This window comes from Pteropus medius, unplaced genomic scaffold, assembly GCF_902729225.1.
Source record: "Pteropus medius unplaced genomic scaffold, Ma_sr-lr_union100, whole genome shotgun sequence".
Taxonomy (NCBI): Eukaryota; Metazoa; Chordata; class Mammalia; order Chiroptera; family Pteropodidae; genus Pteropus; species Pteropus medius.
This window is the reverse complement of record NW_024356249.1, coordinates 10,043,018-10,059,640: the sequence shown is the minus strand read 5'-3', so window position 1 is coordinate 10,059,640 and position 16,623 is coordinate 10,043,018. Positions and strand designations below refer to the sequence as shown.

The 16,623-nt window shown below is 36.9% G+C and overlaps 1 protein-coding gene and 1 pseudogene across 3 annotated transcripts in view; both read right to left on the bottom strand.

Annotated features, from left to right (window-relative positions):
• Window positions 1–13,434, bottom strand: part of TNPO3 (transportin 3) — a 70,680-nt gene extending 57,246 nt beyond the window's left edge. The window contains exon 1 of one of the 3 annotated variants that reach the window (XM_039860938.1): window positions 12,941–13,434. In XM_039860938.1, the coding sequence (XP_039716872.1) occupies window positions 12,941–13,060 (120 nt within the window). In that variant the 5' untranslated portion in view covers window positions 13,061–13,434. Of the gene's footprint in view, window positions 1–1,488; window positions 1,643–5,167; window positions 5,196–12,940 lie in introns of those variants that run through there. The other 2 variants (XM_039860940.1, XM_039860941.1) reach the window with 2 other exon arrangements.
• LOC120601385 (uncharacterized) lies at window positions 11,517–11,632 on the bottom strand (annotated as a pseudogene).
• Window positions 13,435–16,623: the final 3,189 nt, after the last annotated feature.

The window sequence follows — 16,623 nt, the reverse complement described above, 5'->3', positions numbered from 1 at the left end:
ACTCCTGAAAGCTAGAAATCAGGAGAAAATATTGGGCGCAGGAATTCTTTTACATTACTACCTAGGTAGCTTGACTTGTTAACAGCTCAATTTTACAACTTACTGTTTTAATTATTTGAGCCTTTGTTCATCTTTTCTAATAAACTGTAAACTCTTCAAAAATAAAGAACCTTAATTATCTCTGCAGCTCAAATTCTTTGGCTATCAGAGGCACTTAAAGTATATATTTTAAAAAATGAAATAAAAAATACTGTATATATTATTAAATAAATATAAAGCAAAATGACAAGATACCATATCTCCTAAGTCTGTGTGTTCCCAAACATGAAGCTCATCCTTTCACTAGGTAGTTCAGATACTTAATGGACTGGGAGTCAGCTTTAAGAATAGAATCTCACATGTTCAGAGAAAGGGCAACAGAGAACAAGCAAATCAGTTCTCTACGGATAAAGAAAATAAAGTCCCTGAGAAGATGACACAATTTTCATTCAGAGTCTTCATTTGTAGAACTTAATTTGCTTTACACAGATGAAGCCTTGATTTGGTTTTGTTTTAAATACATTTTATTTTAGCAATGAGAAGCTCAATATTTTCCTAGCTAAAATCTGAAGATTTAAAAATTTCAGAAAAATTTCAGCGAAGGGGACCTTAAAATGTCCCCCAAATCGGAGTCTTTTCTGGAATGACCTTACTTGAAAACATTACCATGTGGTGACGGAAAGAAATCTAACTATGGGAGGTGAACACATGCCTTACTGTTAAAATGCATAGCTGAAACTTAGTGGATATCGTTAACCAATGTCACCGTTAAAATTAACAGTATTTCTGAAAAGGGAAAAAAAAAAAAGGGCAACTAAACCAAAAATACAAACTTGCACCCTCTAATGCCTATTATTATCTAGGTTTTTTTTTTTTTTAAACTAAATGAAAATATAGGTGGCTACTCTATGAATTTCCTTGGACAATTCTATGAAGAATGGGACTTAGAAAAATCCCAAATTGCTTCTTGTGCGAATGTAACAAGTAGGGCCAAAGTGAAAGAAGAGCTGTCTTCTCATTCCAAGGGATCTATTTGTCTTGATGCTGCCTCACACACTGGTCAAATGTGCCTCTTTTCAAATATTTCTATTTTACAATAAGAACAAAAGATCGGAATGACCGCTAAAGAAACTTGGCAAACTTGAATATCACACAAGCTACTAAGTAAACTATCAATGAAAAATTACCCAGGACGATACTGCCAGTACTATATATTACAGGGTCAAGAATTATGACTTTAGCTTGAATTCCAGAAGGGTTTAAAAACTGTTGGCATCCAAAACCAAGTTATTTTGTTTTGGTCACTGAATCATAATGAAAATGCAACCAAATCCTGATACTCTCGGCACTACAGTATAGTGCTCACTTTTTCTCCCCTCTGCTAAGATGCAGAAAAAAAGGAAGAAGGAAGAAAAGGGGGTCTTTACAAGGAGAGAATAAAGCACTTACACTTCATAGGACTTTCTAGCCACAGATGCCAGGTGCTACCCACTGAAATCCAGGCTTGGATTAAGCTCCACATTTCTGAAAGGACCATCTCAACCGAAGCCTGGGGCTCAGTCAGCAGGAGGAAGCTGCAGCTCCCACTAACAGCACATTTCAAAGAGGCTGCAACAAGAGAACATTTTCCATTTAAGCATCTAATTCCAATCTCCCGTTTCACAAAGCAGTAGCAGAACAGGCCTTTATATCAATGTGATGAATATGAAGTAGGCTAGAGCCCAGCGATCCTTTCACTAACATACTCTAAGTCTTTAAGTCTTTCATTATACTTTACAGCAGATCCTAAAAGTACTTGCCTCTTTTTCCTTTTATGGTGTATTGTTGCTCCAAGACTCACTTCTACACCAACAGTTAAAAGTGCCGAATCAACCAAAATCACTGAGCAGGCCCTCAACAATGCAAGCACACACCCAAATAGGAGCCCCTAACGATTCATTACTTGCCAAGAATTAGAAGCAGATTAGGGTTGCTAGTTAATCCTACACAAAAACTCCTCAAATTAAGCAGAATTACTTAATACTTAACAGAGAACAGAAGAGCTCTGGCAAACAGAAAATGAAGTTCTCAAAATACAAATATTTCAGTAAGATTTGAAAAGTAACATTAAGTGTCAGGTTGCTGTACTTTCCTAAGCAATATATTTATTACTTTCAAATATTTATAGCATATTGCAGGAAGGGAAACTAGGTCAGAGTACAGAGTGAAAAGAACTCCTTAAAAAAAAAAAACACACTATCAGTAAAACAACACTGTTTTAGATTATGCCCTGTAACAATGTGGTATAGAGCTAGAAAATCCAAATTTCCCAAATCAAGAAAAAAAAATCATTTGCTTGAGACAGGTAAAAAAAGAACAATTTACCTGAAATAGAGAGTGACTTTTTAATTGGTCAACTATCTTCAGTTTCTGTATCTAATCCTTTATAAGAATTCTACAAATTGCTAGATCTGTCACAATTTACTTTCTCATGGTTCCTTTATAGATATCAGGAAGAGAAAATGGCTTGAAGTGATACTAAGAAAAATATAAGCTATGGGGCTCAAAAGATAACCATCAGTGTCTAAAAGTGATATTTTCTAAATCACTTGTTTTGCAAGATGGCCTGAAATACAGAAACCATGATGAAATAAAACTTAGCTAATACTTTTGAGACAGGAGGGCAACTTCCTACTGTTGAGGTAATCAGAAAGGCAACAGCAATTTCCACGTAAAGATGGTGGTCATGTAAGGCTTCCAATAGCTTCCTATTACTGAAACAACCCCATGGTCTCAACTTCTAGGGCCCCTAGAATGGACTTCCAGAAATTTTTATTCCCAACAGGCAGAGACTATTGCCCTATCTCAGCTGTAGCTACAAAAGAAGTTAAAGACAGACCTTCGTCTCTCAACATCCCCTTAAGAATAAGAGAATAAAATCTCTGAGGGGGGAATAATATAGGAAAGAGGCATGAGAACTACATGAATTAACTAAATATTAAACCAAGTGGAATTCAGGCCTGCTATTTGCCAACACTCAGAACCTGGTTGATCAGCCATATAGCCAGACCCGTGGGGGAACCTACAGAACAAAGGAAGACTCCTGCGGAGAGAGTACTAACAATTATTTACCCATGCAACAAAAGAAAAACAGGAAAACAAAGACTTTAAGCTGTACCTTGCACAAGTTAAAGATAAACTTGACCATTCATTCCATTCTTTACTCCTATTTATTATCGGTAATTTTGCATAGAAACTAAGAAACAGATATAAATCCAATTCCCCAAACACTCAGGGTCTCATTCTCTGAGAGGAGATCATGCTCTGTCTATGGAGCATTATTCCTTCTCTAACAAACTTTCTTTTGTCTTTAACTCCGGCTCACTCTTGCATTCTTGAACGAAACCAAGGATCCTCTCTCAGCGGCACAGGACTTAAGTCTGCACTGGTGGGGGAGGGGGGAGAATGGACAGGGTTCGCCCCATCCTGCATCACCTTTACCACAGCAGTAATGAGCAAACAACTCCCATCTCCAAAAGCAGAGTGTAAACAAACAAAAACATAAAGCCACTAGCAAGCTCCAAGGCCCACAGAATATCCCTATATGTGTAAAACTTTTCTGGAAACAAAAAAGCTCACTTATAGAGACAAGTTCAGCCAACTTGTATTTTCACAGTCACCTCCATAATAATTGAAAAATTAAAAGGGAGTTATTTCCTTGATGAGAGCTAAGACATTCCTAGCTAAAAATAATTCTTTAAAACACCAGAAACTATTGCAATAAATACTCGAACACTCAATACAACTTTGGAAGACTATAGTGCCCATATGATTGTTCTAACAAGCTCAACGAAATTAATAGACCAAATAACAGCATTGCCCACTGTGGTCTCCTCAGTTTCTGATGAAATGTGTTTCTGAGACAAGCGTTTTCAAACAATCCTATGTTGTAATGACCTCTGGCAAATGAATTTTTACTCAAATCTGTAACCTGGTTACACATAATGGTACTGAGAAATCTTGCCAAATTTTTTCATGACAAGTGTAAAGAATTTCTATCCAAATTTAAAACTCTCAGTCATCTATGTATGTAAATATTAACTTGAAGAATGGTTCTAAAAAAGACCAATTTGGGTCCATAAAATCCACTTGGGTTGGAAGTGACTGAAGCATTCATCCCTTAATAATAGCTTCACTGTGGGCCTTACTTATTACACCAGGCAGCCCTGCTTTAAAAGTAGAAAAAGCCAAGTTTGAAACCATTTCATTTGAAGCAAATGGGTAACCCATGTGAGGGCTTCCTGAAAGACAAAAATATAGAAAATGTATTTCCTTTAATCACACTGGTCTCTATTCTTGCCTATCTGAGCAATTTATAACAATTCATATAAACCAGAAGAATGAGGATATTATCAGACCTATTCAGCATGTTAAAACAAAGGTGAAGATTCAAGTTTTTCAATCTTATAAAAATGTGAGGTGTCTAGCTTGAAGTACTGTAAAAATACACTGAAGTGTTAGAAAACTCTTCATGTAAAAACTCTTTATGTAAAAACATATATTTTCAAGTCCACTTTCAAGTATATACATCTTTCTGTTTTGGATCTGTTTAAATGGAATTACATAATGGTTGAGATTATATGCCAAACAATGAAAGCAAATAAATATGAAAAACTAGAAAAAGAACAAAAGGCGGTATTATAGTGAAAGTTTGAAAAAATAATGAATCATATTTGTTATTGTGAGCATGTGCTTCAGAAACCATACCAGAAGAAACGATGAGGATATTACTGAACTTTACCATCTAGCCTGTATAGTATTTTTTTTTTTGGGGAAACTCACTGAAAGAGCTACGAAGAAAATTAAAAATATTTAAAGTCTTTAAAGACATCAAATATCATTAAATACCTCTCTTATAGCTTTCTGAAACTTTTAAGAGAAACTGCGGCTGTAAAATAAATTTTCCTGGTCATGTCCGGCTAAAACACCTTCATAATATCAGCAACGTGGGAATAAACAGAAAACATAGAGGCAACCTGCCAATCCAACTCTGCAGAATTTTAAATTATTTTGTCTTAGAAACTACCATAAAATCTAGAAAACTTGAAAACTGCATGATTTCAACACACAAATACACACACAGAATTACCATATAATCCAGCAATTCTCCTTCTGGATATATATTCAAAATAAAGGAAAGCAGGAATCCTTATTTTTATACTCATGTTCATAGCAATATTATTTATAATAGCCAAAATATGAAAGTGACCCATGTGTTCATTAATAGATGAATGGATAAACAAAATGTGGCACATATATTATTCAGCCTTATAAAGGGGTGAAATTCTGACACATGATACACATGAATGAACCTGAGGATATTATGCTAAGTGAAATAAGCCAGTCACACAAACACACACAAAAACAAATACTGTATGATTCCACTTAAATGAGGTACCTACTCAAATTGAGGAATACAGAAAGCAGAATGGCGATTCCTAGGAGCTAGAGGTATGGAGAAATGGGGGAGTTAACTGTGTTTAAAGGGTACAGAGTCTCAGTTTTAGAAGATGAAAGAAGTCTGGAGATGGTGATGGTTGCACAACAACAAGAATGTACTTAAAGCTCCTGAAATGTACTTTTAAAAATGGTTAAAATAATAAATTGTTATGTTTTGCCACAATTTTTAAAGAGGAATGAAATTCTCACACATGCTACGAGACGAGTGAACCTTGAAAACATTATGCTAAGTGAAATAAGCCAGATACAAAAGGACAAATATTGTATAACTGATTCTACTATAAGGTACCTGGAGGACTCAAATTCATAGACAAAAAGTAGAATGGTCTTTGCAGGGGCTGGAGAAAGGAGGAAATGGAGAATTATTAACAGATATAGAGTTTCAGTTTGGGGAGATGAAAAAAGTTTTAGATAGGGGTGGTGGTGACAGTTGCACATATACTTAATGTCATTGAACTGTACACCTAAAAATGGTTACAATGGTAAATTCTGCTATTAATATTTTACCACAAAAAAATCTATTAAGTACATTTTCTATTCCCCTCATAAACATCAGTGCAATCAACAGAAAGCAATGCTGAAGAAATATTTGGAAGGCTTTGGAAGAAAACTGTGTTATAATTAGAAAATGGAGCCAGTGTCTTGATAATTTTATATTCTGAATCAAATCATCTACTCTGGTCCAAGTCCTGGGAAGACATGAAATAAACTAATCCATATATGGATGAATGCCACCAGATAACATACTACCATGTCCACAGAAATACTGTCACAAGTTTTCATTCACAAGCTCCAATACACCAAAGACATAAAATGTCTATATTTGCACTATCCACGACCCGATTTTAACTTTTATTTCATTTTAATTAATTTGAATATAAATAGCCACAAGAGCCAGCTGGCTAATATCTAGCAATCATATTAGATGACATAGCCACACTGGTAAACTCTTTGGGAAAAAGGTCTTTGGTTTTTATCATTTACTTACATACTCATAGTTTCCAGCAATGTAAGACATATAGCACAGATGACCCTTTGAACAACATGAGTTTGAACTGCATGGGGCTGAACTGTCCACTTATACATGAGTTTCTCTTCAGTAAATACTATAAATATATTTTCCTTATCATTTTATTTTCTCTAGCTTATTTTATTGTAAGAATACAGTATATCATACATACAACACACAAAATATGCGTTAATCGACTGTTACTGGTAAGACTTCCAGTCAACAGTAGGCTATTTGTAGTTAAGCTTTTGGGGAGTCAAAAGTTACACGTGGATTTTCAACTGCAATGGGTCAGTGCCCCTAAACCCCCGTATTGTTCAAGGGTCAACTGTATTCCTATGTTCATTGGAACTGATCCATGTAAGTTGTTTAGGAATGTTTTCTATTTTCTAGAAGGCTTTCCTTTCAAAAGCATGTTATGTTTTAAGGATCACTTGATTGGAGAATGAAAGAATAAGCATTAAAAAAAAAAAAAGCCTAGATTTTCAAATAAATCAAACCAATAACTACAATTGCTAGAAAAAGACAAGACCCTATATTTTAAAACTAGGCTAAAGAATCAAATTCCAAAGAGGAAAATGACTAGGAAAGAAGTTTAAATCTGATACTCCATGACCCATGACGTTCTGGATATTAAGAAAATTCCCAAGGATATGTGATAAATCAAATGTGACAATGCCAACTTAGTCTATCAAAGCATGATTTGATGTTATTTGATTTACATTTTATGTTTACCATTCCTTTTCAATATCCAGATTGAACTATAGAACGTTTGAAGTAAACTCTAACCCAGATTCTGTAAAAGTAGTCTCCTCCTTATACTGTAAGTTAGAAACTCAGAAAAAAAAGAGTAGCATAATTCATTCACCTTATAAAAAGATGGTCTTTCCTTCCATTGCTTTCTACATTATCTATTAATTTTGGTTACTGGAGAGAGACAAAGGAAACTGCTGGGTGTTAGAATAGCCTACTGATAGGCTTCCTTTAAGATCTGTCTCAAAAATAATTCCTTTCTTTTAAAACACTTTGAAGATATCAGTAATATCCACCTATCAAATAAAACAAAACCATAGCTATAGGTTGTTTCCAAGAATTTCTGGCGGATAAAAAGTTTAGAGTAATGAATACAGATTCTTCAGAAAATGGCTGTTGTATGCAAATATTAGTGAAAGAGAAAAGATGCTAACCCATATCCAAATTATACTATTCTATCAAATCTACTGTCACTAGGTGTCTATAACTATATTTAATGACTAAGATTAGTAAAGAGCAGGGTGGAGAGTAGAAAGGATAATAGTTTTCAAATGTGTTTTCTTCCTTCAAAGTGGTTTTAAAACAAACCAGGTAAATTGTTCCTTACCAAATTAAAACTGATAATTAAAACATCATGCTTACTACTATACTAAAACACACCTTTGGTTAAAAATGTCACTTAATGACTACTTCGAAAAAGCCTTGAGTCAAAAAGTTCCTCTCCCTTTCTATACCCAAGTCTTTCAAAGTATATAATGAAGGCAAATATAAACATCTCATAAAGGTGTTTTTTTTGTTTGTTTTTTAAAAAGGATGAAAAGACTGAAAATTCCAACACAGGAGGCTGAATAATATTGTTTATTTTCAATTACTCATGCTATGGTAGAGTAGCTGCAAAAACAAATGAAATTCATAAAGACAAATTTGAGTTCTCCAACTGCCCCTTTGGAGGTGCCTGCAAGCTGCTATTCATTCAACAAACACTTTTAAGAACCTCTGTCAGGCATCTTGATTGTTTCTTTCTATTTAATAACCATGGTTTATTCCTTCACTACAGATATCAGATTATACAAACAAAAGGGTCCTACAGTCTACAAAGAGAGACGAAACAAATTTTCAAAAGGTAAAAAAAAAAAATGATATAATTAAATAAAGTCCTCTAGGTGTTCAGTGGGGGCAGAAATGACTTTTGGTGAAAAAAATCAGTTAAGACTTAAAGAAGAAAGTGGAATTTAGGCTGGGCTTTGAAAAGATAAGTTACTTTCTTCATTTCAAGAAAGCACTGGGAAAGAATAACAGTAAAAGCACAGAGGCACGAAAGAGTCAAAGAAATCACAAAATTGGAGAAAGGGGGCATTCCCCTCACCACCAGCTCTCCCCCAAACCATCTGCTTACTATAGGAGATACTATAGCTATTTGAAAGCTGGTGGGAAGGACCCAGTAAAGAGGGAGTCTGAAGATGCCAAGTGAGACACAGGATAACTAAAAGATCAAGGTTCCTGAAAATTCAGAAAATGAGATGCAAAGTACCTAGATCAGAAAGAAGGGAGAAGCAGTTGGATATACCCATGCTGAAGTTTTACCAAATCAGAGGTGAAGGGTTGATGGTATATTTAAGAAAATGACTAGAATGTTACACCTTGGAATCCAAATTGGATAAAGTAATGGCACAACTTAATAAAGAAAAAGCAAGGGCCAATCAATGGAATAAGGTTTTGATGAAATTCAAAAACAAATGCAGGGACTTATGTTTAACAGGACTGAACTGTTTGACACATGTTTGCCCTAAGGTCCCTTCCAAAAATCCACTAAAATCAAAGTGAAGAGATTTAAAAAAAAAGAAAAAAGAAAAAAAAAAAAAGCTGGTTTGGGGAGGTGGGGGGAAGCCACAAGAACAAAGACAATGGAAACATGACTGATATTAACACAACTGTAGAAACTAGAAAGCTAACTGATGAGAGTTAACTGTTTTAACAAGTCTGAGAATGTTGAAATAAGCCTGGGGACTAAGAGGGAGGATGTGATGAGAATACCACCAAAGGGCAAATTGATACATCTGCAAAATCCCTGTTAGGCTAAGAAATTACAAGTACTAGATACATCTGAAGGCAGATGCACAGGTGGAACAGAAAACAAAGGAATGGGTTCAAAATCTGTATAAGCAGTTAGACGCCTAGATTTTCTCCCTGACTCAGAGTGACAAGGCTACTATCCTCCTACCATCACAGAAGACTCAGATTTACTTAGGAAAGATTGAAATAGAGGGACTCCAGACTCTTGGACAACACTCAACTAAGGACATATAGTGAAAACAGGAGATTAAGTTAAAGCCCCCTAGCTCATTCTCCCACCTGCCTCTGGCAGTCTAGCTTATAATACCCAGGCAAAAGACTAGAGGACTTCTCTCAGGGTTAAGTGGTCCATGAAAAAAGACTCACAGAAAGACAATGAGAGAGAAGGGGTGAAGGTTCCCTTCTCAATTGCCCATCAAATGAGGGAGTAATCCAAGAAAAAGATCATGGGATCCAGGATTCGGTGCATACAACACAAGAAAGAGGTGAAGGGAATTCCCTAGTTAAATAAAGATCTCAGAACAGTAATGGTGCAACAGACCTGGAGAATAACCAAGCTGGATTTGAACAAGGGGATGGAAGGCTCCCAAGAAAGGTTTCTTTCCACCAAAAAAAGGAAACAGATTGCCAGTTTGATCATACGAAGAGGATATTTACTGACAGAAAGTTTGGGATGAATTCCTATAGATATACAGAAAACGAAGCAAACGTAAAAAAGAGAAAAAGTTAATGTTTACGATCAAAAACCTGCACAAAAAAGGAACTATTACCATGGCATACATGCTACACAGTTCACAGTGTGTACTGACTTAACCAAAAATGTGATATAATTATGTCAAAGAGAGAGAAGAGGAAGTGGAGGAAGCCTAAATCCTCATCTTTCATGGGAAGAAGTCTATACATAATTGCTCTTTTTCATCCTAGGCATTTTTCTTGTAAAATTTCTATTTTAGAACTTTTTAAAAGTTTTTAAAAGTTTAAAATTTCTTAAATTTTTAAAAATAAAACTTCTTAATTTTGATAATAATTAAAATTACATAAGGCTTCAAAAAATAAAAACTATTATATGAGGTTACTTGAGATTCTTGAGCCAGCAAACTGGTTGAACTAGCGATCTGAGCTGGGTGACTTTTTAATAATAACAAGATCCCGGGTGTGACTGTGTGACCAGGTGGTTGAATTAATAATTTGAGAGGCTGGTGACTTTTTAGTAATGACAAGATCCAAGATATGACTGTGTGAACAGGTGGCTGAGAGAAAGAGGTAAAGGAATTAAGAGGCCAAAGTGTTATCTGAGTTGTCAATCCAGATGCTGAAGTTGCCTAAAAATGACATATGGCTGTTGCTAGATATTTTTCAGGTCCACTTTTCCACCCTTTCTACCATGTTTTCTGCACCAGAATGCTGAGCTATAAGGACTCTATCAACAGGTTCCTATGTCCCCTAGTTTCTGGTTGGGTTTGCCCAATAGGGAATCCCAGGAGGTTAGAAGAAGGTCAAGATATTTATTCTCAAGCTTCCTCCTTGCAAAGTTGCCTCATGCTGGCTGTGTCCCTTAAGCAAAAAATTACTGCTCCTCTAAAGATGACCAACTCCATAGTTTCCTTTAGAGTTCAACTAACCCATTCCCTATTGTATCCCTTCTAAAGATGTTAACAATCTGGCTACACACACTATCTCTTTAGGTACCACATGATGCTCGCATCTTTATAAATAGTATCTTTATAAAATAAACCCTCCTCGAATTATCCTATTTCAAGTGTGCCATATGTTCCTGTTGGGACCCTGATTATAAATAGTGGTGTTGGTGATGATAAAAGGTTACAACAGAGAATAGTGAAAAGTAGTAAGAGCAAAGCGACTACCGTTTAAATAACAATTACTAACATATTTTGAGGTCAAGGTTCCAAGAACTTTTCTAAGCTCTTTGTAGGTATTGACTCATTTAATCATCACAAACATCCTGTGTGGCAAGCAGAGATTTGTCCGGTTCATTTCCATATAGCAATGCCTAGCACAGCTGCCGGTACATAGTACGGACTCCAACACTGATTTAAAATACACATACGCAGGTTTGGTAGGGAAGAGCTTTGGTATGGTGTAGAATATCGCCTATTTATTTTTTATTATTTATTATTATTTATGCCTACAGCACCTGGTCTTCCTAGGTGGTCTCTCATCCAAGTACTAACCAGGCCCGACCCTGCTTAGCTTCCGAGATCGGACATGGGGCTTGTTCAGGGTAGCATGGCAGTAGACCAGGGAAGGTGGCTCCACTGGGGCGGAAACCCAGGACCTTCTGCGTGTAAAGCAGCCGTGCTAACTGCTACACTATGGAACCACATCCAAATATCGCCTATTTATACTTTGAAAACTATATGAAAATCAGGAACTTGTCACTTCTCAGATCACAAAAACTAAACACTGAATAAGACCGTATGTGAATGATTTTCTTGTGTAGCTTACCGTGAATTTTTTATTCCTTTATCTTCCCATAGGTTATCCAGGACTTGGGTTCCCAATTTTTTTTTAATGTGATATTCAAAGTTAAAGTTGCAAAATTTTAAATACTATGCACTTGCAACCTAGGAGCTGATTTGAAAGTGCAGAGCACCTTTAAGTACCAGTTACTGAGTTTTAAAAAAGAAATAAAGGGGAAGAGCAAATGTTTTTTAAATGTTTGAGTGTATAAAATGCAAAAATAAGAAAGGTAAAGTCAGCGAAATCAAGTACGCACACTCACAAAGATATAAAGTACAGCAAAGCTGAGCATGAAAATTAGAGAAGCATAAGACACACGAATCAAAGAATGCATAAATAGGTGTAAATTGCAATTAAATCCCTTAAAGGATGCTCACAGTTACGTGGAATTACCAAGGCATCTATGATGCTCATATCTTATCAAGAACAGAAAAGACCAGGTTAGAGAACCAAAATGCAGCAAAATGAGAACTGCAAAGATTCTTCTGAAACCAGAATTGATTATCTTTTTTACATTACGTTGCACTCCAAAAAACGGGGAAAATTCACGTGAATAGGAATCTAGAAACCTGAGAAGTTTCGAGATTAATTCAAACTAGAGTGAAAAATCAGCAAGAACAGTGAGGTGTAAGTCTACGACTTGGACACAACTTGGACGCAACACTTGGACACCAAAGGGAGACAGATAAAACATCTTTAAGTGGAAGATGCAGAAAGACTGGGATTGAATTTGGTTGAAGGAAGATAAAACGGAAAAGCAGGGCCTAAGAAGCAAGTTGCAGGAGTAAAACTTAAAGAGAACCACACATTGATGCCACAGCAAAGTATAGGACCTACAAATCAGATTCTACGGGGTGGGGAAAGGGCCAGTTCGCGACAGACCAGCTGCGACTAGTTTCCGAAAAGCCGCGTAGATGTAGCTTCGCAGCCCCACCCCGCGGCAACAGCTCCTCCCCAAGGAGGACCTCACGAGGCCAACTGCCGGGCTCGGGCTCAGGCTCAGACTCAGTCTCAAGCTCAGGCTCGAGCCTAATTCCCACCCCGCCCTTGCTCCGCAGGGCAGAACGGCCTCTCTGGGCCCCTCACCGAACGCTGCAGCTCCCCAAGCCAAAACGAGGCACGCTCCTTTCCGCTAGGATCTGGGTCGTGGTAAAGCGCCTGCACTGCCTGGTACACAAGCTGCAATGTCGGCTTTGCCCCTTCCATGGTGGTGGCGGTGGTGGCAGCAGCGACGGCTCTGGCTCTTCTCCCGAGGCTTCTCCCGTTGCTCCGCCTTCGCGCTTCCTCACTGTGTCGGCCACAGCCGCTCCCGAACTGGCGCCATCTCCTCTTTGGCCGTTACCAGGGCAGAGGGGTTCCCCGTGGAAGTTATCCCCTCGGAAACAGAGGTTAGATCGTATTCAGGTTCCTGGCCTTTTTTCACATCCTCCCACTAGACTCTAGACTTTTGAGACCAGATTCCGGTGCTCGCCTCTTCACTGGCTGACTTACCCTCAGAAGTCTATACTCGCACGACACAAACCACGCAGTGTATCTAAACCGCGTTAACCCGGACCGGAAGCGGCAGCACCGATACCTCCTGTACACTTCCGCCTGGTGCAGTGCAAACGGTCTCCTCCCCTGTACGCCTCCTCCTAGTCTCCCCGCCCTCTCCCGGAAGTGGCCCTGCAGGGACAGGGACCGGAAAGAAGCAGTAGCATGTGGTTCTCTCGGTTCCTTGCGTCGGCCGGAGCTTTAGGACCGACGTGTGTCCCACACCTGCGCTGTTCTCCTCCCTTTGGCGATGGATCCGAGGTCTTTCTTCACCTTCAGACTTCTCCCTTTCCAGAGAATCCTTTCCTACCCCAAAATGCATCAACCCAACCATCAGATTGTCTTCTGTACTGGCAATCTAAAGATGACTTATGACAGAATTTCTATGCTAACTCTAGTGGAAAAGACAGACACATAATCAAATAACTGTTGTACAAACTTGAAATATGTACCACATTGAAATAAGCCCACAATGCCTAGAATGCCTGTTCAGCCCCTTTCAACTAAGTTCTTAGCCCCAAAAGGGTATTTCTATTGTTCAAGGAAACAACTTCAGAGTATTTGCATACATCCTTAGGGTCATTCTCACATTGAATTATATTTTTGTGTATGCCTTTCTGAATTAAAAAATCATTGCCTAACAACTCTCAATTCACTAAATAGAAATCTTGAAATCTGTACTAGGAAGAAATCTGGGACAAAGGATAGCAGTATGTCAAATTATTTCCCAGCAATTTCTTATTGCTATTCCTTTGCAATAAAAAATGCTACTATTTAATGAATGCTTGCAGTGTGTAAAGCACTGTAGTTATCAGATCTCATTCTTTTAATAACTATACCAAGTAAATCCCCATTTTACAGAAGTAGGTAATATAATTTGATTTAGTTTTTTGATTTAGTGATTTAGTTTTTTTCTGAATAGTTATTCTCAAGGGATTTTCATTGCCAACATCACAATGAAAACAGTGTTACTGCACAGTTGATGTAATTTCAGAGAAGAAACAAAACTTAGATATTTTGGTTACCTAATTTATCTGTTCATTAAAAAGAAATTTAGTAAAACCACCTTGGTCTGCCCTCATGGAATTTACAGTCTAATGCAAAGAAAAACAAGCAATTCAATTCAGTTAAAAAGTTCTATGAATATCCACAAGCAAAAGAATGATGTTGGACCCACCTTGTACCATACTTAAAAAAAAAAAAAAATTCCTAGAACCTAAATGTAAGAGGTAAAACTTTTGGAAGAAAACAGGAATATAACTTTGTGACCTTGGATTAGACAATGTTATTATTATTATTATTATTTTAGATATGGCACCAAAACACAACAATAAAATGAAAAATAAATAAATTAGACTTGATCGAAACTTCTGTGTGTCAAAAGACACTTAAGAAAAATGACAACCCACAAAATGAGAGAAAATATTTGCAAGTCATATGTCTGATAAGGGATTAGTGTCTAGAATATATAAAGAACCTTTGCAATTCAACAATAAAAAGAAAATTCAATTTTTTTTAATGGGCAAAGGATTTAGATAGCTATTTCTCCAAAGGACATATGTAAATGCACATGTAAAGAAGCTAACGTCATTAGTTAGGGAAATTCAAATTAAAACCATACCGAGATACCACTTCACCCTCACTAGAATGGCTGAAATAAGAAAGATAGATGATAAATGTTGGCAAGGAAATGGAAAAATTGGAACCTTCACATACTGCTAGTAGGATTGTCAGTCGGTGCTTTAGAAAACAGTCTAACGATTATCCCTCCAAAGTTTAAACTTAGTTACCATATGACCCAGCAGTTCCAATCCTAGGTATATACCCATGAGAAATGAAAATATAAGTCCATACGAACACTTGTATGTAAATGTTTATACCAGCATTATTCGTAATAGCCAAAAAATAGTAATAATCCCAAGGCCTTCAACTGATGAATGGATAAACAAAATATGGTACATCCATACAGTGGAATATTAACTATTAAAGGAATGAAGTATTGATACATACTACAATGTGAATAAACCTTGAAAACATTAGCTAAATGAAAGCAGCCAGACAAAAAAGGCCACATATTATATGATTCCATTTATAGAAAATGTCCAGAAAAGGCAAATCTCTAGAAACAGAAAACAAATTAGTGGTTGTCAGGGGGAGGGGAAGAGAAGAGAGATGAAATGTTCTAGAATTAGATGGTGGTAATGGTTGCTCAACTTTGTGAATATACTAAAAACTCTTGGAAGAAAACAGGAATATATTTTCATAGTATGTGCATTATATATTATATATAGTATGTGCATGAATATATTATATTCAATAAAAGCATTTTTAAAAGTTCTATGATTAGGAATTTTTAAAATACCACGTAGATGTTTGGCCAACAGTTAGAAAAAAATTACAATAAAAAAACACATTGTATCTCACTCGTCTTTGTGCCCTCAAGCCATTGTCTAATATATAGTGGGTGCATAGTAAATGTTTTAAGTGACTTTTCTCTTAGCTCTATCTAGCTGCAACGTGAAATGGCTTAGTGGGTGGGAGGGTGGCAAGAACAGAAACAAGAAACCGTTGTGATAATCCTTGTGCAGAGTGATGGTGACCTCGAGAGAGCTATTGGCAGTGTGTATGGTGATATTTAAGATGAATTTAGAAAAAACTTTGACTAGTGATTGTTTGAGCTGTAGGGTTTGAGGAGAGGGAAGAGAAACCAGGTTCCTGAATATGGAACCCAGAAGAAGAAACAGCTTTTATGGTAGTGAGGAGGGGTGCAGGGGCAAAGATGATGAGTTTAATCTTAGACATATTGAATATTGAGGCACCTAAGAGACGGCCAATGTCAGCAGACAGTAGCATGTGTGAGAATGAAGGCAGGGACAGGGTTAAAGATACAGCTCTGCAAGTCATCAGCGTATATATACATGGTGAGTGAAGGCAAAGAGATGGTTGAGATGAACAATGGAGAAGAGGGACCAAAGCAGGTCCCTGAAGGTAAGTATTAAAGGATTGACAGAAGTAGAGGCTAGGAAGAAGTGGCCAGAGGGGAAAGTAGAGCCCAGGAGAATGTGCTGTGGACAGATCAGAAAGGTAGAGAGAATGGTATAGTGAACACATGTACTCATCTTTAACACATTACTTGTCTTGAAGCAGCATCAAATGCCCCCGAGAAGTCAAATATTGTTAGAATAATAAATTTGAAATAGAATACTAGAAATATTTGAAATACCAAAATGTCTATA